At 33.5% G+C, this 25,763-nt stretch overlaps 2 protein-coding genes across 3 annotated transcripts in view; both read right to left on the bottom strand.

Moving 5' to 3' along the window:
* Positions 1 to 25,763, bottom strand: part of LOC106673973 (neuroligin-4, Y-linked-like) — a 777,726-nt gene that overhangs the window by 658,287 nt on the left and 93,676 nt on the right. The window lies entirely within an intron of this gene.
* On the bottom strand, positions 1,621 to 2,670 carry LOC106674010 (trypsin-1-like). The gene has a single exon (XM_014406434.2). The coding sequence runs from the start codon at positions 2,585 to 2,587 to the stop codon at positions 1,667 to 1,669; it is 921 nt and encodes a 306-aa protein (XP_014261920.1). The 5' UTR covers positions 2,588 to 2,670; the 3' UTR covers positions 1,621 to 1,666.

Here is a 25,763-nt window from a genome sequence, read left to right as displayed (position 1 = left end):
ACGCTAGAGAGAAGGAAAGAGAGAAAACGTCGGAGGTGCGTCGCGTTTTCCTCCTCATGTGTCACCCAAGCCATCCTGAAGCGATGTATTAGGATAGACACCAGGAAGGGGATTCCGGGCTGCAATAAAAGGAAGACTTTCAAATCGTCGAATGGACACTTAAAACGTGGAGCAATGTTTATCAGAAAAAGTTTTGTGTTCTACTTGGCCTAGGCATTTATACAGTCCCTCGGTTCTTAATCAAGCATATTTATCCTTTTTATTTATTTTTTGGTGGTTAATCACAATTTTGTCAGTTTTATTTTATTTAATTAGGTGTTAAGGGGATAAGAAAATTTGGCTCGGCAATTTTTAATAAAGGTGTTAATTTTTGTTGTATAATTCGACAGTATTTAATCAAATTTAATTCATTTATTTTTTATTCGTTTAAACAAAACTAACTCTCCTTGTGGCCTCCAGGGATTTCAGTTTCATTGTTGTTTTGGTTTTCCCCTCTTCTTCTATGATGGGGAGTTTTATTTTATTTATTTTTAACTTATCTATCTTTGGTTCTTTTGTCGTCATTTCCGTTGTTATATTTGTTACAATAGGACGACTGGTGCCCAGCACTTATTTATTTTTTCCTTTAGGTCCAACAGGTATTTATTTATTTGTTTATTTTATGTATTTATTTTTTTAAATTATTTTTCTCCCGTCATCACTGAACGACGGACATATTTTTGTCCGTAGCAGTAAACATTTATATATGTGTACAGAACAGACCCTATATAATTTATGTTATTTATGTATGTTGAACAGGCGTAAAAAGTTATAAATGAACATATATTTTTATTGTAAGATAATGTCGAATAATCAAATTCTATTTAATTTGGAAAAACAAATTTCCGAAAAAGTTTCTAAACCGTTAGTGCTTATGATGGAGGAAATAGTTTAGATTAGTAGTTGGGGTGACCCAGTGGGATGAAACCGGTCGGTAATAATATCAATTGGATATTGAAAGTCTATTTATTGTGGCCTGATATCATCAACCTCCCAAACACAGTATTAAAGCTGAGGCCCACAACATCCGCTTTATCGGATTCGTAAGGTATTGCAACGCGAACACTAGGGTAATTCCAACATAAGTAAAGGGTCGATATTATTTCGTTCTAAATGATATCGTTTGTATGTGATAAAATGAACCAATTATAATTATGTTTGCGCTTGTTACTGACTAATTAATCGGGTTATGGCTAGGGATGGTATACCTTTTCATAGGTTTACTACAGATTGCCATAGGAGCTACTATTTTCATGATAAATGTGGTGTTTAGTGACCGTTACTTGATGATTATTTGGAGGTCGTGAGATGCGATCTGGCGTGATGTAGGTTTTAGAAAAACAGTTTCTTTATCGTGCCAACGTTTCGATCTTTATTGAGAGGGCTCAAGAATGACACATCTCGGAAAACAAACACTTTGAGCCCTGTAGATGATCTCAATAATGATCGAAACGTTGGCACGATAAGGAAACTGTGTTTCTAAAACCTACATCACACCAGACTGCATCTCACGACCCCCAAATAATCGTTCAGGATAAGCTTAATATGGAGCTAAATATTGGGATTACTAATTTAAAGTTCAGTTGTAAAAATGTATTATACCACATATGTTAAATTTTTTTATGTTTCAATTTACGAAAATTTTGAATCTTTTATGTTCTTTTTGTGTAAAGAAAACGACAACGGGGATAAGTATGAGACGGACTTCAAAATGTATATCAATTGCACTGTTATCTAAATTGACTGCCATCAAGTCAAGATAGTGCCAGAAAAGGAGAAAATACTGTGGTAAAACGGTATTTCCACATTCCCAGTTTGCCGTCGCCAGGCCGTAGACGTACCCGTCGCAATAGAGCGGACTTCCGGAGTCTCCGTCGCAGAAAGTCTCCCCTGTTTCTACGGATGAAGCACACACTTCGCCGAATTTCGTCACCGAATCTTCTGGGTCCCAAGCCGTTTCTTTGCATTTCTGTTCGCTCCACAACGCGACTTGTATGACCATCATGCTCGGCGACGGTTCTGTTCCGCCCTTGGCGGTTGTGCCCCAGCCCATCGCGTAACATTTGTTTCCCGATGCCACCAACCGATCCCAATGTCGTTTGAATTCGGATTTCCCTCCTTGCGGGATCGGCATTCGTTTGAGCGTGAGGGTCTCGAGAAAAGATTCGTTTAACTTCGCCACAGCGACATCGTGATAATAGGACCCGTCTTTTCTCTTTCTGTAGTTATCGTGCATTTTAAATAAGCGAATTGTTGTTTGTTGGTAGGCCAAATTGCGTTTTAAGTAATTCACCATGCCCCCAATAACTATCGTCCGTTTCAAATCCAGTTCCACTTTTTTTCCCTTTTCGTCCCATTGCACGAAACAATGACCGGCGCTAACAATTTTATCCAGTGTCAAAAGACCACCACCACAAAAAAGGTTTCCTGTGATGAAAACAGCAAAAGGGAATTCGCCGTGCTTTGCATTTCTGCCTCCCCAAATTTTGTCATCGTCTCCAAATCCATGATCAAAAACGCCTAGAAGAACCGTGATAACATTCCACATGAATTATGTTAAATTAAAAATTTATAAAAGAATTTTTTCTATTTAATGTAAATTTACTCTAAACACTCTACATCTACATTTTAAATTTGTTGAAACATCTGGTAATATTTCTATATTTTTATCATTGCACCGAACAAATTTAATGAATTTAACATACATTACATCAAGAAAATTAGCTGGAATTCGCTCTGCTAACTTTGATTGAAGGAAAGCTGGTGACAATTGACTGAAATATTCTTACTTTTAAAATTTAAAATTATTGTTCCAAATGTCACAGTTCAAAACGCAATCTAATCTAAGGGTTTTGTTTAATACATTTACAATTGTAGATGTAAATTAACTAATTTACAAAACCATTGAAAATAGGATTTCAAGTGTGTAAGCTTTGCAGGATTATTATATGTTAGAACATGATGCAGGCCGTGCAGAATACGTTTCTCGACATGAAATACTACATATATTGTAACGAACATTGCATCACTTAAGATACTTGTAGCACGATTTGTTTAAAAAAGGAGTTATATAAAAATCAAGCTGAGGGTTAAAAATTAATTTTATCTGTGCAGATATTAGTGACCGTTAATCGATAGTTATTCAGATATCGTGAAATGCGTCGGGTGTGATGTAGGTTTCAGAAAAACATTTTCTTTATCGTGCCAACGTTTCGATCTTTATTGAGATCATCTTCAGGTCCTCGGATTTACAAACAATGTTTAAATTTAACAAATTCATTTAGGATGAGGAAAAGTGAATTTATACAATGCAAAATATATTTTATATTCAAACAAAGTATTTCTACTCACTCAAAGTGTTTCTCTTCTGTGTAATTGTGCCATCCTTGCGTGTCGTGTTGAGAGTGCCAGTGAGATTTTGCTGTTTTATGTTTATATATGTTTGGTTTTGAAAGGGTGGAAGTCGGTATATAAATTGTATAAATTCACTTTTCCACATCCTAAATGTATTTGTTAAATGTAAACATTGTTTGTAAATCCCAGGCCCTGAAGATGATCTCAATAAAAGATCAAAACTTTGGCACGGCAGAGAAAATATTTTTCTGAAACCTACATCACACCCGACCGCATCTCACGATATCTGAATAACTATAAATTTTATCTAACAAAACACAGTAATTGATAACGTGTTCTTTGTTAATACTGTCCGCAGTGATTTGTGTGTTACAGAAACTAAAATGAAAATACTGTATATTGTTAACATTTACTCGTCTATCCAGTTGTAGTGAACATATTTCAAGTATTTTCTTTATAAATATTTACCCTGATATAAATCTTTTCTCTCATGCTTATCAATAAATTTTCCCAAAATTTGAAAATTTTGTTCATTTCCATTATTAATGTTTTATTTGTCTTGACCCATCGCATAATTGGATGTACAATGGTAAAAGGGCCAGAACTGCGGAAATATGTACAACAATGTTTATTGACTCGATGATATGCCCATGATTCACATTATATATTTGCATGTATATTTTATTGGCAAATATAACCAATTTACTTGGAGATTGTATCAACTTTTAAAGGTAGAATTATGCATAGAAAAAGTTATATCTTTCTTAATTAATTATTTTCCTTGCGAGGATCGTAGACAAAAGATTTTCAAAGGTCACTCGATCGTATAAAAGAATAAATAAAAAGCCTCTTATCTTCCCGATATAATAGTCTGGTCGAACATTATTGCTAATATATAGAGCACTTCCAAAAGGCCAGATAGCATATATAGAGAGATCCGGTAGAAAATAAACAATAGCTGAGATAAAAAAATACTGCATTATTAGCTTTAGATGGAGCCTAGTGGCCGGTTTCCAAGATTTATAGGCAATACGCCATAAATTCAGTAAGGAATTTTGAACAGTTCTGTGGTCACGATGATCATTCTTTTGAATCCAGTGTATAGAACAAATTGATACTGAAAATAGTCGAATTCCAAGTTTAATTTTTTCCCATTTCGAAACTGATTTTCCACTTTTGGCATGATTAATTGAACCAATTATCAAATTAATTGATAACACCGTAAGTCTCATCAATTTTGACGAAAGGATATAACTTTCCGAAATTTATATTTTCCCCCCTGCTCATTGCAGGATGCTCTCGTTTTTTGCCACCTTGTGTTTTGTCTGCATTCAATCGGCGCTCAATAGGCGAACATTTTTTTTACAATATACAACACCTTAAAAACATACACATGTAAACAAATATATAACCTGTTCTAATCTGGTGATACTCTGAGTAATCATTATTCCACTGAGACTTACCACTTTCATTTAATGTAGTAATCATTACGAAAATAACCCAACCTTTCACACAGTATAGATATTTAAAAAGAATTGTCTCGTCCCTAATCACTCTATACACACGCAATATGTAGCTGGATTTGTAGCTCGAGAGGTACTCTATATCCTGCCCCAAAACCAGCCCCCATACTCAAACACTCACATTAACAAATACATTCGTACAAAAACGCAACCTTTCGAACAATTTAAATTCACTAGTTTTCGTGGTCCGCTTGACCAATTAATATCATTCAATTAATTAAGGTTTTTAGTTGAGGTAAATAAGTCAGTATTATGAGCGGGATTTTTCGAAAGCGGGATTTGAACAATAGCAACAAGAGGGAAAATTCAAAAGGTGGGGTTAAGATGGGAAGTAAGTGCCTGAGTGGATGGAAGTCACGATAGCTCAAGTGGTACAGTAGCAGCGTATCAAGTCGAAGGTCGTGGGTTCGCATGCCGCTCGTGACCCTGAATTTTTTCTCTCAACTAAAAACCTTAATTAATTGAACTAACAATATTGACAGTTAAAATCAATGGCGAGCCATCGTGGTATTTGATATTACGCGGTGCCCTGGTCACCATTCACTTTATAAACAACAAATCAATATTGGTGTGCCTGTGGGGTACTCTATGTTCGGTCTCCAACGACCCACCATTTTTAAAAACATTCAAGCTCATAAATAGATTCACTTAATAAGGGATAAGCACAGATGAAGAGAGGCGATGATAAATTTGAACCTACTTTAGGTAGGTATACAAATAATCTATCGGTCCAATTACTGTTATGTTTTTATTCTTTAACATTTTTCTTTCGTCGGTGGATATGTAAAACTTTTTTCAGTATTCTTGCACTTGTTCACAGTCGGATGCTGATGACTATTTCTCCACATAGGGGGCACCACCAAGGGCTTTCACGATGAGAAGGTGTTCTTGTTGTTTAGAATTTAACAAGTGATCTGAACAAACAGCAAAATTTATGGATAATTAAATCAAATTACGAAACGTGACTCTATCTCAGTCAATCAAAGATGTTAACATTTTTTTGCATAAATTCACAATAAAAACTCTTTCCACTAAAAGACAAATATTTAGATAAACTAATGGATAAATGTTGTTGTCATTTCTAGGAAACAGAATTTTTTTTTAAATGGTGTCCTAAACAAGGAAGCGCGTGGTTGTTTTACGCCCAACACATTTACAAGTCCCAGGCCGACTTATATTGTCCTGCCTATATTGCAATAAAGGGTTGAGAATGTCGGGTTTATCTGTTCTTTACTGTATACGGCTTTCTTACTGCCGCGGGGCGTTCATCCGACTTGAGTTTTTGTTCGTTTTTACAATGAGCATGTGAAAGGGGAACGGCTTAATAACTCCACCAGATGTGGACTTATTCTTACGCCGAGCTACGAACGGATCGGTTCACAATGGAAGACCATACAAAACGATATATTTTTTCATTCTGCCGTCATATCTGGTACATAGTGAGATAAAATAATTTAAAAATAGGAACGCTATAGGAAAAACAAAATTAAACGTAAAGGTCAAAAGGTAATTTGTTTTCTCATATTACTTATTAATAACCAAGATAAAACAAAAATAATAATTAATTGAAATTATTTATTGATGTTAACATTACGAGTTTCTTTTAACATCCACTTGTCCTTGCGTTTTATGTGTGCCTAATCGATAAGCTGAGTCGAAAACAGCGTCTCGGGACATGATTGAACAAGTATCGGGGCTTACTTTTCACTTTTACTTTGGTAACTAGATATTACTTGAAATGATGTTAATACAGCTAACTTGGAAAGGTTAACGTTCTCATCATAGAAATCGATATTTGGGTGTTGTTCCCTTAACAAACGAAAATTTAATGGATTTGTACTCCGAATAATTTAGTTACTAGATCTCTTTAACTTAAAATACGTTTAATGTTTTAAAAGTTAAAGTAAATTCTTTTTTTAGAATGATATTTGTCCAAACTCGCTATGAAATATAATTGGCAGGATTGTTACAGTGCTAAAATAAATAAAAATTCATTATTCAAAAAATAATATGTTAATGGGGGAAATAAGATCAGCCCCTGTAATTTATTACATGTTTTTCTTCGGGAAAAAATTTATTAAAATCTAGAATAGAGACGGATCGAATCGAGGCGAGAAGCGCAAGAAGCATTTCGCGGCCTTAAAGATCCTGACTCGAACGACACTGAGTTCGACGCCAGTAGGTTCCGGATTCGAGATGCGAAAAAAGATGGCGAGTGATCAGTACGCGATTGTCGATCATAGGTAGAGGTGGTCTCCGCGTGAATAGAAAGGAAACTAAATATAGAAACTGAGTTTTCGTGTTCTGTGTTCTGTGTGAATCAAGCAGTGTGAGATCGACGGTGCGATACGTTGACCACGTTGCAGCCATAAGTCTAAGGACCTAAGTGTCTTAAGGGTTCGTCTATTTAAATTTCTTTATCAGGCCTAATAATGCGGGACTTTACTTATTAAGGGTAATGATAAATGGTGGAGTGAATGTGTTGTTCAATATTTTTAAAATATATATTTCTTGATATCTTTTTTTTTTGCTCATGTTTTAATAGTTTGTAATTTTTTTATAGTAAGCGGTGTTAATGTGAGTTTTAACGAACGGTCTATGAGCCAAATGAAGCCAGCAGCTTTTTGGGTCCATGAGTGTGAAGAATCCGCTAGTATAATACTGTCGGTAGTTATAGGTCAATGTACGTCTATTTCTATTATTGTGTGGTGATTAGTGACCGAAAGTCTATTATTATTCGGAAATCGTGAGATGCGGTCTGGTGTGACGTAGGTTTCAGAAAAACATTTTATTTTTTCGTGCCAACGTTTCGATCTTTATTTAGATCATCTTCAAGGCTCAATAAAGATCGAAATGTTGGCACGATAAAGAAAATGTTTTTCTGAAACCTACATCACACCAGACCGCAATCTCACGATTTCCGAATAATCATATTTCGATTAGGTTCTCTAATATACACAATTTTAGGTCTAACAAGTTTAAACAACCATCTTTATTCATGTCCAATGTAAAATTTATATTACGGTGTAAAGAATTAGTTAGTTGGAGGAATTCTTTCAGATCCTTTAATATTCCCAACCATATAAATAAAATATCGTCTAAATATCATTTCCAAAAATAAACAGATTAAACTACTTTGTTGTTTGATTTCAAAAGTTTTAATTAAATTATATTAAATGTTGTTTGTGTATCTATCAAATGGATGTATATATCAAATATTAAATGGACTCACCGAAAACATTGCATATCCAAGAGCACAGCAATGCAAATAACACTAAATACAATTTAATACAACATAATTCAAAACAAAAATAATATTGCATATGTAATTATCTAATATCAAAGCTACATACTTCATAGATATCAAAATTGCGTTAATTGAATTTATATAAACTACTCAAAAATGAATAGGGATATTTGTAATTTATTCTTGTTCTTTTAATTTTAATATAATCAACAGTTATTCATTAATTTTAATATAATCTTGTTGTTTGGATAAAACTATTTAGAAAATACGAACCTAAAACAAACAAATGTTTCTTCTCATTTTTAATAACGGTTTTAAGATTAGTAAACATGAAAATGACTCATTTTGAAAACAAACACCTTTTCTCGTTTTCTCCATTTTAATCCAGTTGTATGCTCTTTAACTATGGGACGACATCAGCTTGGTCCAGAAGGTCGCAATATTAGTACGAGAATGAGTTATCGAGGTCATCGGCAAGTGGATTGGCGTTTCTGAAAGCGTGGTCTCCTGAGCTTTAGCCCAATTCCGAGAGACTGAAAGTGCCAGTAGGAGGCCTGGTAGTGGATCTCAGCGCTTTCGACGCTAAGGGAACGCAGAAATATTGTCATTGCTGCAAGACGGAACCCTTTCCATAAAGCCCGCACGACGAATGAAATACAAGATGTTTTGGCAAGGCCATTATCAACACAAATTCGTAATCATTTGTGGGAAGTTGGCCTCACATGTAATTTGAGACCACTTTGAGACGACCTGAAGCAACAGCCCGCCACCAATAACTCAGGAGAATATGGTGCAGCGGGCGCCTAGAAGTTAATAATACAAAATCCTTATTCATTTTTGAACAGTATATTAGATCGATAAAATAACCACATTATAACTAACCAGCGAAGGCAGCTAAAATCTCAAAATCCTGGGGAAACACAACAACCTGATGATATATTGGATGCCAGAAGACAAAGGAATTTTTCTGTGTAAAAAACGCAGGCTCCCCTGGACGGAGGAGGATCTGCACGACCATATATAGACCCTGAACCTACTTGTAGGAACAAAAACTAATACAGAATCCTCTATCACAGAATGGAAACAAATAAAATAAAAAGAGAAATGGATAAACTCTAGAGACGATAGACACAGTAAACTTATGTTAAAACTCTCTTCCTTCCAGTGGGCCAGACTCAGAGGAGTGATAGGACTAAACCTGTCACTGGCATATGAGAAATCACTTACATAACAAGCATCTTCAACCATGATCCCATTTGTAATGGAGATATAGCCTACTGACTAGGATACAAAAAAACTTCTGAGAAAAAGGATTGAATCTACCGCACTGAACTAAAAACTAGGAAGACAATAATCCAGAAGTGCCTGTGGGGCACAAAAATTTTTCGAGTATTCATCATCATCATCAATACATACTTTTAAATTTGATATTTTGTAATGCACAATTTAAAGTTTATTTCCGTTTAAATTTCGTTTGTGTTAGCTTTCAAACATAGCTCATCGACTTTGCTTCAATATCCTCTTTGCCATGATGTTCTTGCATGTCTTCTGCTCTTTCTCGTTCGCAAATCTGAAAGCTACTTTTTTATGGTTTAGCATCTCGTAACGTTTCCTAGTTCTATTTTAAAATTTTTTATTTTATAAAATATATATTTATTAAGTCCTGGAATATGTTTTTTTCTCATATGGTTTTAGACATGATACATTATATAAATTAATGTTAAATGAGGTTACATCCATGGAACTATAACTTTTCCTTTTTTTGTCCTCAATGTTTGAATTTTTCATACTACAGATGAACGGCAAATATTAACCGATTGATTGGTTTTGTTAGATCAGTTTTTCTTCTTTATTTTCAAAGCTGTTCGCCTGTTTCATCAGGTCATTTATATGTTTTGTCTTTGACTTTAGATTCATTTTTAGGCCCATTTGATATTTTCGCTTTTTTCCATTAATTCTCACCGGCATTCTTCAGCTCTTAGACCATTTGTTATAAATTATCAGGATATTTCTCAAAAATGCGCCATCAACGGGGAATCTTAAATTATGACTCAGTTTTCCACTTCTTTCATATTTACGCTAAAACTTTTCTTATATAAATGTTGGATTTTGAAAGATTTCTTCGTGACACATTAAAACGAAAGCGTGAACGTCCTTAGTTTACACCAAGTTTCATTTTCAAATACTGACTAATATTCTATTATCACTATGCTTTAAAATATTATTGCTTAAAGAAAATGACAAGTATGAAATGTATGCTTGTAATTCCCAATCTCACAAATATTTAGAATTTCCTATAATTATAATGGCAGAGTTACGTTTAATATAAATAATTTCAACTTTCAATATTGCAGCTCTATTTAAACAGGCCGAACATCCAGCCATTATAATTAATGATAACATAGATTAACACTATAAATCTTAAAAATGAAAGCTCTTGGCTAAACTTTTGAAACTCAAATAAATTATAATTTTGCTTCCTAGCACAGCCTTCAATTTTTGACAACATTTTGTGACCAGCACGTTTACAAATGTGAACGAATCCAATTACTATTTTCGATTCTATAATAACTCGAATCAGTCGTTCAGTCATTGATATATACATTATTACTAGCAAGGGTCACGTAAATTCCTTACGTTATTTTCAAAGGGTTACGACCAGGGCGACCGAAGGTAGGAAAATCAATACACATCACATGATGGGTTAGGTGGAAATGTTTGACTGATTTTTTCTATTCACAAGGCGACTTTTATTACGATTGCTACAGGTTGTCCAATCATTTGAACACGATTCAAACAAATTGGCAGCAAGTGGTTGAACAAAATTACGGCAGATATCATTTTTCTGTGTTATTGTCGCTGTTTAATATTTCATGTTGATAATTTCTTTTCCAGTGCACTACCATATTTTGATCAACAAACAATTATACATGATATTAGTCATAAGGCAAGAGAAAAGTAATCCGTAACATGCAAATACCCCCCCCCCCCGAAAGGTGTTGCAAGTACAAAGGGCAATTTAGGCATTCCCAGATTAGTTTGGAAAAAGCTTAAGCGTTAGTATCTTTATCAAATTCTGTGCAAAATGTTGGATTGCATATATCTCAGCATGGTAGATAGTTGGTAGCACTCCAAATGATTTTGATAGGATGTTATTAGGACTCTTTATCTCTTCACTTGTTCCCTGTTACATCTTTGATTCGTTAGTGTACGTCATATTAATAGGGCCTATTCGTGAAATTCAGGTTGCCTTTTATTCCAAGATCAATTTTATCTATGACCACTTGGCAGGATCTGTCAAAGGTGAGTTTTCCTCTAAGTTTGTCAGGTAAGGTTTAGGACAGATCATTTATTTTATTCTCTGTGCAATTTTGCGATACCTTCTCCTTAGATCTGGGTGTTTCTCTTTATATCTCTGGAGCCTGTTGGCCCTTTCGAAAGCCACATTTTGATGATCGCCGATCGAATGAGGTTTTCATTTCGGACAAGTATGCATTGCAATACATTTTAAAAGGATAGTTCCTACTCACAGTAAGTTGTTTTGCAACGATCAGGATTTCGAGCCTTTTAGCTCATCATCAGGTTGAAGGACTTCTACAACCACGTCTCTCTACATGAATTGCCAAAGTAAACCGCTGATACCTTCGCCAACGCGACGTTCCAATTATCAGCTTATTTTTTAATGACGCTCACTTTGAACGTGCGAAACGCGGAAATTATAACACAAATAAATATTAGAATAATAAATACTTAATATTACTATCAATTACTATAAAAATAATAACAATTAAAATAATTATTTCGATGTTTGATATTATTTATGTACATATTTAAAATGGGAGGTAGATCAAAATCTGTTATATTATTAATGCATTTATCACCATGTTCAATTTTACATTTTTTTAATTTCAAATTTCTCAAACCAATCTAGTTCTTTCCCTTTGTTGAAACTATGTACCACTCTTGTATTTAAATTTGAATTGAAATTATGTTTTGTTTCTTTTAGATGGTCCTTAAATTCCGAAAATTTGCTCGATTTAGGCAAGTGTTCTTATACTCTCGTTTTTATTTCTCTACCGCTTTGTCCTATATATTAAATATCACAAGCATTACAATTGAGTTGGTAAACCCCACTTTTTGCCAAGTTGTCTACTTTGTCTTTAGGTTTTGAGAGGATGTTTTTAGGTGAACCCGTACCTCTAAAAGCTATTCTAAAACCTTCTTTTTTCAAAATTTTACTAACTTTTTGCGATAATTCACCAATGTATGGCAAACAACGGAAACCTAATGATTCATTTGTGGTAGGGTGACTGAGTCCTATTGTTGATTCGTTTAAAGTTAATTTTTTTATTCTTTTAACTAGCAACCTATCAATAAATATTTCTTGATACCCGTTGTTTTTTGCTAAGGTTTAATAGTTTTTAATTCTTTTTTATAGTTATCAGGTGTTAGCGGAAGTTTTAACATCCGGTCTATGAGCCAAATGAAACCAGCAGTCTTTTGGGACCATGGGTGGGAAGAATCCGTTGGTATCATAGTGTCTGTAGTTGTGGGTTTTCTATATACGTCTATTTCTATTAGGTTGTTTATTATGGACAGTTTTAGGTCTAAAAAGTTCAAACAACCATCTTTGCCAATTTCCAATGTAAAATTTATATTACGGTGTAGAGAATTAATTAGTTGTAGGAATTCTTTGAGAGCCTCTAATGTTCCCGACCATATGCATAAAATATCACCTACATAGCGTTTCCAGAAATTAACATATTTAATTAATTTGTTCTTTGATTTGAAAAGATTTTTTTCTAAATTATCCATGAATATTTCAGCACAAAGTGGGGTAATGGAGACCCCATTGGTAACCCTTTCATTTCGTAAAATTTATTATTGAATTTACAATAATTAGACATTAGGAATATATTTAAGAGGTCTATTATATGATTTTTTACAAATTTGTTAATAGAATTCTCGGTAAGTTTTTCCTTTATGAGTTTAGTACATTCTTCAACGGGGATATTTGTGAATAAGTTAGTAACGTCAAATGATACTAAAACACAGTTGTTGGGTATATTGATGTTATTTAATTCTTTTATCAGTTCTAAAGAATTATTGATACCGAATGTAGGTTTGAATTGAGTAGTAGTTGAGCAGTATGCATTGTCATTATAATAACACACACTTGTCTTTAGATTTTGCAGTTTGTTAGTTATCTTCTTATGCAGAGTTTGGCCGCCGTACTACCAGCATATTAGGTAGTATGTAACCAATATGCATAACCGATATGCCATCTCGTTATTTATCCCATGCTTTTGCTTCATAATCTCTAATCAATGCTTAGTAGTTATTGATCTTATGTACGATATTTTGTTTTTGACTTCTCCACTAGAGCCTTTTATCTAAGTACTTAAGTACTTTACTCCTAAGTTATGGCTTCATCTTGAATAGTAAGTACTTTTAGGTTTAGTTCCTTCTCCTTGTATAGGATATGAAAGATGTTCGCTTAGGGTTGTTATTCAAACCAATTTTCTCACATCATCTTTGTATGGCGTTTAACACTTATTCGACAGTGTCCGAATCGCAGATGCTTTGAGTGATTTCAGCTCCCTAGAGAATTGTGTTCCTCAGTGCTCTGTCTAACATTTTATTTTTGATTGAATATAAAAGCCATCTTGGAGGATTACTAGATTTCAAGGCACAATAATAGTGTTAGCTGATGATATTTTTATTCAGTACTCTGGTAAAAGTTGGGCTGACATACAAATTCAATTGTAAACAGACATGAGCCTAGTGAGTGAATGGGTTGCATGTAATCGTGTGATATTGCGTCCGAAATCTAACGCCCTTTACGATTGTTAGATTCAATCGTGTCAGAGGCGATTGTAATCAATTTTATGTTAAATATTTTAACATAAAAAACAGACATATTAATGTTTGGGATTAATTATCGTCAAAAGATTAAAATGGCAGTCCCTAATTGATAAGATACGAAAAAATATTTGTTTCTTGGGAAACAAATGCAGAAGTGCTCTTATATTAAAAGTCTGCTATGCTCTTTTCCAATCGCAAATTCAGTACGGTCTGGTCTGATGGGGTGGTGCATATGTATACCGTTCTTAAATATCCAACAGGAGAAGGGACCTAATGCAGGATTTATTGCCTCAACCTAAAACCTCATTAATGTTAAAAAGTTCAACAGGGATAAAGATAAGCATCAATTACAAAACAGACACATGTAAACTCAGTCGCAGCTACGGTAATATCATTAATCAAATTTAATTTAGATAACATAAATATATCATCATCACATCATACAAAACATATTATATAACATATAAAACATCATATTCCACACATCAAACTTTTCTACATAGTCTAATTTCCTTAACAAGTTGGCTTTCTCTTCCCTAATTATCCCCATCTTAATAATTCTGAAAAAATAATCAGGCCGAACCATTACCCATTTTTCCCATTTTCGGCTCCTTTCACCTCAAAGAAGCCGACTCCTCATATAAAAATGTATTTTTATCCCGACTTTCTTCCCCACCCATTCCAAATCCATCGTATATAAATATAAAACATCAATACCTCACTGGCACTCTCAACACGATCCACAAGAATGACACATCTACGCAGAAATCAAACTCTTTGAGGGAGTACAAATACATTGATTGAATCTAAATTTTTTGGCATTGTGTAAATATAATATANTACTTTCAGGCGAAAACTTTGGCAATTGAAATTTTTACCTGTAGTTAAGTTATTAGTATAAACATCGCCGTAACAGGTAAAAATTTATATATATATATATATTGCAATGTATAAATTCACTTTTTTCCACATCCTACATGTGTTTGTTAAATGTAAACAATGTTTGAAAATGCCAGTCCCTGAAGATGATCTCGATAAAGATCGAAACGTTGGCATCATATACAAAATGTTTTTCTAAAACCTAGGTCACACCAGACCGCATCTCACCATCTTCAAATAATCGTTAAAAATTTTCTTATACGAAGACTTTAAGCTATAAATGACCCATAAACTTCCAATATGCTTAAAAAAATTACTTGAAATGAAAGAAAAATGAAAAAACAAAAAACAATGTCTCTTCAAGACACTAACCACCCAAAAGAAAGAATGCATTTAATACATTTATTAGTGAATTTAAAAAGTAATCACAACTCCATATTTTATTTAAATTAAAGATTCGCCAAATCTATTAATCCAAATATGAATTTATTGTCATAATTGTTGTATTAATTGTTTAATTAATTATACTTTTAACATCAGTTCTTAATCGAGATGAAAAAGCAAGTGTCACGAGCGGGATTCGAATCCACGATCTTCGGCTCAATACGCGAGTGTTCTAACCACTTGAATGTGGTCCCTCACGCACACAAGTGGTTGGAGCAGCGGAGTATGAGCCAAGGTCGTGGATTCGAATCCCACTCGTTACTCCAGCTTTTGTCCAAGACCTTAGATTAAAAGTATAATTAATTAAAATAATCTATGTTTTATGTTTACAATTTAATATAATTGAGACAGGTAGACTTAAAATTTCCTGTAAGGGTTACCCCTCCTTTCGGTATGAATACGCCCTCCATAAACCTGGAATTTGTGCTGCTTCACAACTGGCCCCAAAACTATTAACCAGTATTTTGGCCAATTCCAATCCTTCTTATAGCAACATGCGCCCCGAGATATTAATAGAATATTAAATGGAATGTATACAGGATGTATTATATATATGGAATATATTTATATATAATTCTGCGCATCTCAATAAATATGAAAAAAGTTTTGATGAACATGACATGAATAACTGGAATGAATCAATACATGAATAACCAACGATCACGGGGAATTTATTTTCGAATTTCCCTTTTTCAAACTCGCTTTTGATTTTCTTATAAATATGTGTCTTCTGTCAATTAAATTTTTCTTTCTTACTTCTTCTCCTTCTTGGAAATTCATTTTTGTCTAGTTCAAGGGTGATATTTGGTTTTCCGACATGAAGTCAACAGGAATTTCTACAAAGTATACCTTCCAGAAGAGTATTCCTTTACAAAAAATATTTTGCTCCGATTTTGATTTCTTCCATTTTCTTCACAACATTTGAAAAATGTACCGTCTTAGTGAAGTTCTCATTTTTAATATAATTATCTTGTTAGAGACATAATTTTACCTTAATATTTTAACGATCATTATTGATCAAAAGGCAATTGAACTGTTGCAATATAGTCTCTACTCAATCCAATAAATTCGAAAACCGTGAAATCCGGTGAACACATATTGACATCAATTAATTCTTATTATTGAAAACAAATTATACATTACGTTCAATTAAATTTGTTACTTTTATACAAACTTTTTATATTTACATACTACTACTACGAATATAATCAAATTGTATATTTTTTTCCATTTTCTGTTGGACGATTGTTTTCGTAAATTATTTATAATTATATTCCATTTGATATATTACATTTATAAAGTTGCTTATAGGTTTATTTAAACTATCAATGCTACGGTCGCAATCAATTTTATTAATGAATATTTTGTTTATACTAGAGGAACTTATTTACGTCAAAGGAATATACGACTTGGTTTACAACTGTCTGTCAGAGCTCATTGCAATGTTTCAACACACAAGGATTGCACATACATACATGACTTATAAAAAGTATTTAATAACACAAATAATAACTATAAAATACAAATTATGAATAAAAAGGTAAATTAAAGTCGATCTTTGTGAGAAATGTTAATAAATAAATATAAATAAGTTTATGTTTTGTGATTTAATGTGATTAACCGCGAACAAAGTCGTAACTTGTAGGTCCATGCTTGGTGTAATTTTACGAGCGCGGCTTCTGAACCCTCCAATAATTTAATTAGATTTTTTTAGTAGAAAACTCCCAAGATGTAATTACAGAGCATACTACTATTGACCTTCCTATTTAATACATAAATGAAGCACATAGCATAATATATTAATGTTTGTACAACACAACAGCAGTTATCAAGCAATTAAACCGAAAGTTAATTTAATGTCAGAAAAAACTATTTATTTTCCTGCGGCCCTCCATTGTGATATTTCGTTAACTTAATGGACAAAATGGGCGCCAATGTTTAATTTGCGATTCTAGTGTTTTTGACACTTAAAAACAACAAAGCGAAACGTATATTTAAATAAGATAAAAATTGCATATTCTGTATTTACCAAAGTATTGGTAATTTTGTGAGAAACGGTTTGTCTTATAATGCTTCAACACTCACGGCTTCAAGAACGAAAGAGATGAAACTGTGGATAAAACCACAGTCGAGCGGTTCCATTGTCATCAGGCCGAGAATCTCATCCTTAATTTTTCTTGTTCGGTAGAGCGGTTCTAACAATAGACGAGAAAAGCTGATATTAAACTTTTGCCGCGGAGCGATTAAAAAGATTGCACCTTTATAAAACCGCCACCTATGTATTCGGGGTAAGCTCACCGTAAGATCAGTAAATGAAAATAACAAAATTAAATTTTCAAACTCAAAACAGTCGGCATCAAATGTCACTTGGCGTAACCAAATAAAAGTCGATGGATATTACTTCGCAAATCCCTTCTAGTAAAATAAAAACGTAATTAAAAATATGGAGATTAGAAATCCGCCTGTTGGAGAGTGGAAATCCATTATCCCCTTCCGGCAAATTTATTTTTAAATTGGTCGGCTCGGCTCGAACAAAACTATAATTGCCAAAAGGGCAATGGGAATGACTGAATACTTAGGGGTGTCTTAATTGAGGTCTTAATAAGCACGAAAGAACGTAAGAATACAAAAAAGGTCCCAGCTACCACCTCTTTTTCACTCCCTTGTGGAATTATTTTACACCTTTTTTTTTTGTGCTTTAATTTTTCTTTACGTACCATTTAAACGAAATAAAGAAGAAATATAACTTATTAAAAAGTAAATTTAAATTAATTCAGTCCATAGCTCCAGCAACATGTACAAAATGTAGAAGAATTAAGAATTGAAATGGGTTAGACGTCAATAAGAATAATTATTCAGAAATCGTGAGATGCGGTCTGATGTGATGTAGGTTTCAGAAACACATTTTCTTTATCGTGCCAACGTTCTTCAGGGCGTGGGATTTACAAACATTGTTTACATTTAACAAATAAACGTAGGATGTGGGAAAAAGTTAATTTATACAATGCAAAATTTTTTTTTTTTATATATTCAATCAAAGTATTTCTACTCATTCAAAGTGTTTGTCTTCTGTGTAATTGTGCCATTCTGGCGTGTCATGTTGAGAGTATCAGTGCGATATTGCACACGTCAATAAGAATAATGATTCGAGAGAAAATAATATGAAAGTTAGATTTTTTCATTGCTTTTGGAAAATTGGGAGTTGATGTTAGAACATCCTCAGAACCGAAAGTAAAACATGTATCACTGCCAGAAAGTACTTGACATCATAAATTTTATTACTTTTATTGATTTAATATTTTATCTACGTAAAAAACAAATATAACAACTTAATACAATGTTTTTCATTCATTATCTACACATAAACATTTAAAAAATTGATAACTCAAAATATAATGAAATCATAGGTCCAGAATTGTCTCCAAACTTCCCATTCATAGGAATGTCGGAACAAGAAAACTTAGGTTGATTGTGTAACTTGAACGTGGTGAAAAATGAACAAATTGTTTTACAAAGATATTCATAAAAAACAATGTGAACTGAAATGTGCAGGTTTTTCCTTTCCCAATCTCTGGAGTTGTAGGGATTTAATCCTTTTTTCTTAAAGTTTCTTCTCTTGTGCCGATTTTTGCTAAAGGATTTTCTGTAAGATTTCATTTTTTTTTTTTTGGGGGGGGGGAGATACGTTCTCAGAGGTTTGGTATCAAGGTCTGCATAGTTCAAGGACGTTTTCCCAGGTACCATATACCTTTACTTTTTATTTGTTTATTTTACATATAATCGTCAATGGTCATCTGTTAATATTATATTACAAAGACAAAGAATTCACATAAAGATTTTGAAAGTTAAATAAAATCAAATTCACAAAATTCATTGAAAGACATAAAAGAATGCAGTATAAACATAGTAAAAACATTTATTAACCGTATTAAAATTCACGGACTTGAAAGTTTTGGACAAACAATTAGTAAAGTTTAGGCATCGAGTAATTTGTACAATTTTCTCACTTTTCAATCTATTTATGAAACATATAATTTTATATCGTTTCAAGAGGAATATTTATTTACATTTATTCATATTTTATGTACAATAGCACAACAATAAATACGTGGCTGGTGAGCAGAGTTATTTTAACAACTTAGTTTTTAATTTTCTTAAAACCCCAGATTGTCACGGTATGTCTCTTCTCTGCTGTGCTTTAGCAGATGCCGATTGTCCCCAGACCAGAATGCTTGAACAAATAAATGCAAAGTAAAAACTTTTCGGAAATCTCTCTCAATGAGACTCTGCAATACCTATAGATATATATTAGAGTTCAGGTGCTTAACCATCCCATACAAAATCACCCCACATCAGAGAGGATCAACTCGTATCCCTTTTAGAACAACAAAACCCGGATTGTCAGAGCATAGACAAATTACGAAGGCCCAGAGCAGGTATCTTTATTTTATCTTAGTTGAGATGTAATCCATTCGCAGTAAACCAATTATCAATCCGACTTTTATTTGTTTCTAAAATATTTCCCGAATCATCTCCCTTAATGGAAGACAATTTCGTCTGCATAAACTGTTGAAGAAAGTTCTGGAAACCTCGCAAAAATGTAGTTTGTATAGGTTAACTTCAGAATCGGATTCCAGATTGACCCCTATGGTACACTTATTTTTACATTTTTCAAATTGGAGGATTATCCAATGCACCATTTATCGACGACGACTGACATAAGACAGAAACAGATCGACTATTTGCCTTATTAAACATAGCTGTTCAATTGTTTAATAAGTTGAACAACCGGTACAGAATCAAACGCCTTATTCAGGTTAAGGAAGTTAGCCGCCGAATATGCGCATCCTTCAAGACTTATTCAGAAATCGTGAGATGCGGTCAGGTGTGATGTAGGTTTCAGCAAAACATTTTCTTTATCGTTCCAACGTTTCGATCTTTATTGAGATCATCTTCAGGGCCTGAGATTTACAAATAGTGTTTAAATTTAACAATTACATGTGGGATTAATAATATATATTTTTTGCATTGTATAAATTCAATTTTTTCCACATCCTACATGTATTTGTTAAATTTAAACAATATTTGTAAATCCAGGCCCTAAAGATGATCTCAATAAAGATCGAAACGTTGGCACGATAAAGTAAATGTTTTTCTGAAACCTACATCACACCACACCGCATCTCACGATTTCTGAATAATTATCGATTAACGATCACTAACCACCACATATTTTGACAAGGTTAGGCATGAAGGACTGATCATTAAACTAAAAGTGATGCGACCAAAACAGTATATAGATGTTATACTTCATATACATTCCTACTAAACTGAGATATTTTATAGGCAAACAAGAAGATCAATATTCAGAACGTTAATTAAATGCAGTAGCGCAACCAGAGGTCCAATACTTTTTTTCTATACACCAGTGATTTAACAGAACTGGATGGAGTAAAAAGTTTGACTATGTTAAGGTCCCACTTTTCTCGGTACTTAGGAAATTATAGAACAGATTTGACGTGATCTCATAGGCACGAAGAGTCTTTGGACACCTTTAAATGTTTATTATTTGTTTCAAGTGTACATATTTCTATGACGAGCCGTTCGGCTTGAAAGATGTTTGTGGTGGGCCCAGGGCCGTCAGGGCTCAAAGTCCGGTCTCCTGTAGCTCATGACTGGACGATTTTCCATCTTACATTTGTCGCTGCAGTGTTTGTAACACGTTTTTATATGTAAATCTGTATTATTTGTTACTGTGAAATGTTATTGTTACTAACACACGGCACATTAATTGTAATGTAAGTTTTTTAAATATATTTTACCGAAATCAGTTGTTTTTTACAGATTAGTTGATAGAAACAACAAATTGCGTAACATGAATAGATTTTTTCTGTTTATTTATCTTTGTTCGTTTTCGTTTTCTTTGTTTAGAAGAGTTTATTGTAATTTGCTTGATTCTAATTGAATACATTTTTTTTAAATACTCTCATATCTCATGGCAACAATTTGAACCCTTGACATAATTCTAGTCATATTTCTTTCAGGAAAAGCCTAGTTTTTTTTAGCCTTTCTTGCTTACGGAAGCAGATTATTCTTCATTTGGTTAACGGCTCCGAGCGAGTAATTTCGATGGGCACGTCACAGAAGGAAATATTTTACAAACGGAATGTTGCTGTTGTACAATATATCATTTGCAAGAGAAGCTTAAATAAAGGTAGACGGCCCGCTATCAAGTTGAGAGAGGAATACGTCTAAAGGGTGATAAAAGAGGAGAATAGTGCCTGTATTCTCACGGTCTGCGGGGGGTGGAACATTCCGCTGGATAAAAAGACATCCGGGCCCATGATGAGCTCCGCTAATAAATTGCTTTCTGTCCTTTCTCATTTTTCCCCGGCGAATTTTACGTCAATGGATCGGTTAATGGAGACGATTGGCTGACTATCGATTGCCACATAATTCATTCCCAAAACGAACGTCTCTGCAGGTTGATGCAGTTTTGAGAAAGATGTGGTCCATAGTGTTGATTGTCATCATCTACGTTCGAAATAATCGTGCCTTGTCGAAGTGTTCACTGGACTTCTTCGTCTACGTTTCTCCAAACTCAAATCAGCTTTCACATCTTGTTTAGTAAGGAACAATGTTGCACAAGTTCAAATACACCTTTTACTGACACATGTATCCTTCAGTCGTTGATTATGTATGTATATTAATGATTTTTTATATCATAATTAAATAAACTATTACAAAACTTTATAGTAAATATTTCGTATTTACATATAAAATTACAAGAATTTGAAATTAATATTTAATGTACCATGATTTTGACAAAATGGTTACATTTTTCGCTTGAAAGAACTGGACGAAACTTGCGATGGAACTTGATCCTATGACGATTTTTTTTAACTTTTTCCTTGTTCAAAGTTGTTTCATGTTGGAACTGAATTTCTTTTCGATTAACGTTTCTTTAACCACAACTGGGTAAAGCGGTATTTTGCTTTCGTTCTAACATTACCGAACAGATAGAAATGGTGAATGATGGAGTGTGTGCGGTGTTCAATCCTTTTTTGTTAAAAAAAGATAGTTCCTACTCACAGCAAGTAGTTTTCCAACGTTCCAGATTTCGAGCCCCTTAGCTCATCATCAGGTTGAAGGTGTCTCGACATGAATTGCAAAAGCATTGCAAAAGAATTGAACTTTAGAAAAAAATCTAAAAAAATCGGAAAAATCTTTCAACCTGATGATGAGGTAAGAGGCTCGAAATCCGTATCGTTAGAAAACAACTTACTGTGAGTAGGACTATCTTTATTAAAACAAGGATTTACCGAACAGAGTTCCAAATTCATTAGTAACAAACACATGATGAGTGCCATGTTCAAATTTACTAAAACAAAAATAACAGAATTTTTCACACACTGCCCATTTGTAACAATACATAATGAACTGATGAAGGAATCTTTAGGAAATCTCATGTAACTTTGCTTTGCCAACTTCTTTACCTATCGGTTTAGGCTGGTTGATATCTACTGTATCAAGTTGTATTTATTTACAAACATTTATTGACTCTGCTTTGTACTAAATTTATGTAACTAGTAATTTAAATAGTTGACACTTGGAACTATCAGTGGACGGATAAATTTCCGAAGAAGTTGAGATCAAGCGAGGAGTACGCCATAGATTTATATTGACGCCAGTCCACTTCAATATTTATGCTGAATGCATTTTTACCGTAGCTATCTCAGAAATCTCAGGGGGTTTCAACATAAATGGTCGAAACATGAAAAACACGCGATATGCAAATGATGGAATGATAATACTATCTTCAATGGAAAAAATGAAGGATGTGCTATAGACTGCGAACAAATATCCTAAAGTATGGGTTAAAGATAAATTTTATGAGAATTACGTATATGATAGTTAATAAGATGTTCAACAAAAACAATTCAAACATAATCATTAACAACAACAAACAACATTGAGTGCGGCCACTCCAGGATTCAAGTGATCAGATTGCTGAGACCAATAAAAGTATCCAAATGACAAGTGCATCGTTTGTAAAAATGAAATACTTCTTGACAGTTAAACATGCTCTTCACAAAATGCATGGTACGGTGCTGTAATATATTTCCGTATTGTTTATAAGGAGTAGAATCGTTGCCCTTAAAATAACCCTCCATAATGAAATTAGAAGCATTTGAGATGTGGCTTTACCTCAGAATGTTTAACATTGCATAGCCTGGTCTGAAATGAGTAAGTGTTTATCGCATATAAAAGATAGGGAACTTTACTTGTTCATTATGAAGAGAATATTAAGTTATCTTGGCCGTGTAATGTGAGTAGAAAAAAAAACAAAATTCTACGACAAATTTAAAAAGCGGTAAAACGGAGATTTTTACGTATTCGCCCTAATAGTATTGTGTATACATTTTGACGTTTGAATGAAAATAGAATTATTGTAGCAACTGACATAATTTAGTATTGGTTGTGTGTTGAATCAATTGAAAATCCCTTAGGGTGTGATTGCTTCGATCCTTGCTGAACAAGTTGACTCTTGCGGTATGCTAATTCCTGGCGGAAGTTCAACTAGGCTAACTATTAATTTAGCTTATCGACATGTAGCGTGACGGGGCACGGAGATGTAATTTCGCTGAGCGGTCCGCTACGTCCCCCCCCGCTTTCGCATTTATTTGGATTAATGTACATAGGAAAAATGGATTAGTCAATTAGCAACGGTAATAACTCACTTTTGGGGGTTCAAAGAAGGCAAATTGCAGTATTAAGAGTCCTCATTACTTTCAAATTCATTAAAGTTTTTAAATCTGTTTGACAGTTTTGTAATTATACCAATAAGTGTGCTTCTAAATATGTCTTTTAATTGAATAACCATTTTAATTTTACAATCACACCTTTGAATTTGTATTAAGTTAATTATTATATCATATGAAATTACAGCGGACAGTTTTAGTATTGTTTATTATATTGCTCCACGATTCTGAAAGTAGAAATTAGAAAAATATATTTAAAAATTGTACGAACGGATTTTTCAACTGTGAGATGTTCCCTCGGAATATGCAGATTGAGGACATGTAGTTTTCTGGTTTCTGTTTTTTTTTTTTTTTTTGATCTGTCTGTTTTTGATCTCGACGAAAATATACGATGTGCATTCTAGAACCAATTCTACTAACCAATAGAAAATAAAAACCTTGATAAACACCATAACAGACAAGATACAGCATAGAAAAAGAGGTAACCATAGAAACTACATGTCAACCGACCGAATCAGTATGAACCAAATTACAAACTTTTCTACGACTATTTTTGTTTATATAATAACAACATAGAAAACAATACTATTGAACAAGTGATTAGGTAACTTTCTCAATACTAAATTCACTAGTTTTCGTGGTCCGCTAGACCAATTAAAATCTTTCAATTAAGGTTTTTGGCTAAGCTAAAAAAGACAGTGTCACGAGCGGGATTCGAACCTACGATCTTCGGATAGATAACGCCGCTACTCTACCACTTGAGCTTGACTTCGATCCGCTCGGACATCAACCTCCCATCACAACCACACCTTTTTGAATTTTTCCTTCCTTTTTGCCATTTGATTCTCGGCTTACTACTTACGAAAGTACGATCTAGAGCTTGGACCGTAATCATTGTTTTCTTTTTAGTTTATCCCACCTTGTTTTGTGAGATATTGGAGCCCTGGCAATACCGAAAGCCAGGGCAGTGATATTTTGTTACAAACGGTTTGAATTAATTCAGAATGTACGTATGCGCGGAATATAAAAACACGAGTTTTCCAAAAACGTGTATTTATTTACGATAATTAAATCATCTCTGGTTTAAAAAATCAAATTACATCACCTCAATACAAATATTAATTTTTATAATAATTTTATTACAAATACAATAATTGAAAGAGAGAATGTATGGTGAAAAACATTTTCCGCTCTTGGGATCTAAATGGGAAAGTGGAAAATTTGATACAATTTTTATTAAAAATAATATCTGGATGGGTATAAAAAGAAAACTGTGGATGTTAAACTGTCACCATCTATAATAGTTATAGACCCACGCGGAGAGGGGAGGATAACGACTGGAGGTAGGTGAATAGATATAGATATAAATAAAAATAAATAAATAAATATATGGTCACAATTGGGTGACAATAATAAAAATAAAAGAATATATGTTTCTACTATAGTTTTTTATAATAGTTATAGACCCACGCGGAGAGGGGAGGATAACGACTGGAGGTAGGTGAATAGATATAGATATAAATAAAAATAAATAAATAAATATATAAATTTTTGGGCCTTCCAGAAGCGCAATCCAAAAATTTGGGTATACCGCTGGAAGCTAATGGAATGGGGAACTTTTGAGGGAATTTGCAAAATTCCAGGGGTTTG

This window comes from Cimex lectularius, unplaced genomic scaffold (assembly GCF_000648675.2).
Source record: "Cimex lectularius strain Harlan isolate CLEC.00 unplaced genomic scaffold, Clec_2.1 scaffold63, whole genome shotgun sequence".
NCBI classification, from domain to species: Eukaryota; Metazoa; Arthropoda; class Insecta; order Hemiptera; family Cimicidae; genus Cimex; species Cimex lectularius.
Note: the sequence above shows the minus strand (reverse complement) of the source record. Positions and strands in the feature narration are given on the sequence as shown.

What these genes read in the sequence shown, in the direction of transcription:
- LOC106674010 (XM_014406434.2), bottom strand. Translation starts at nt 2,587, where the DNA reads ATGTGGAATGTTATCACGGTTCTTCTAGGCGTTTTTGATCATGGATTT.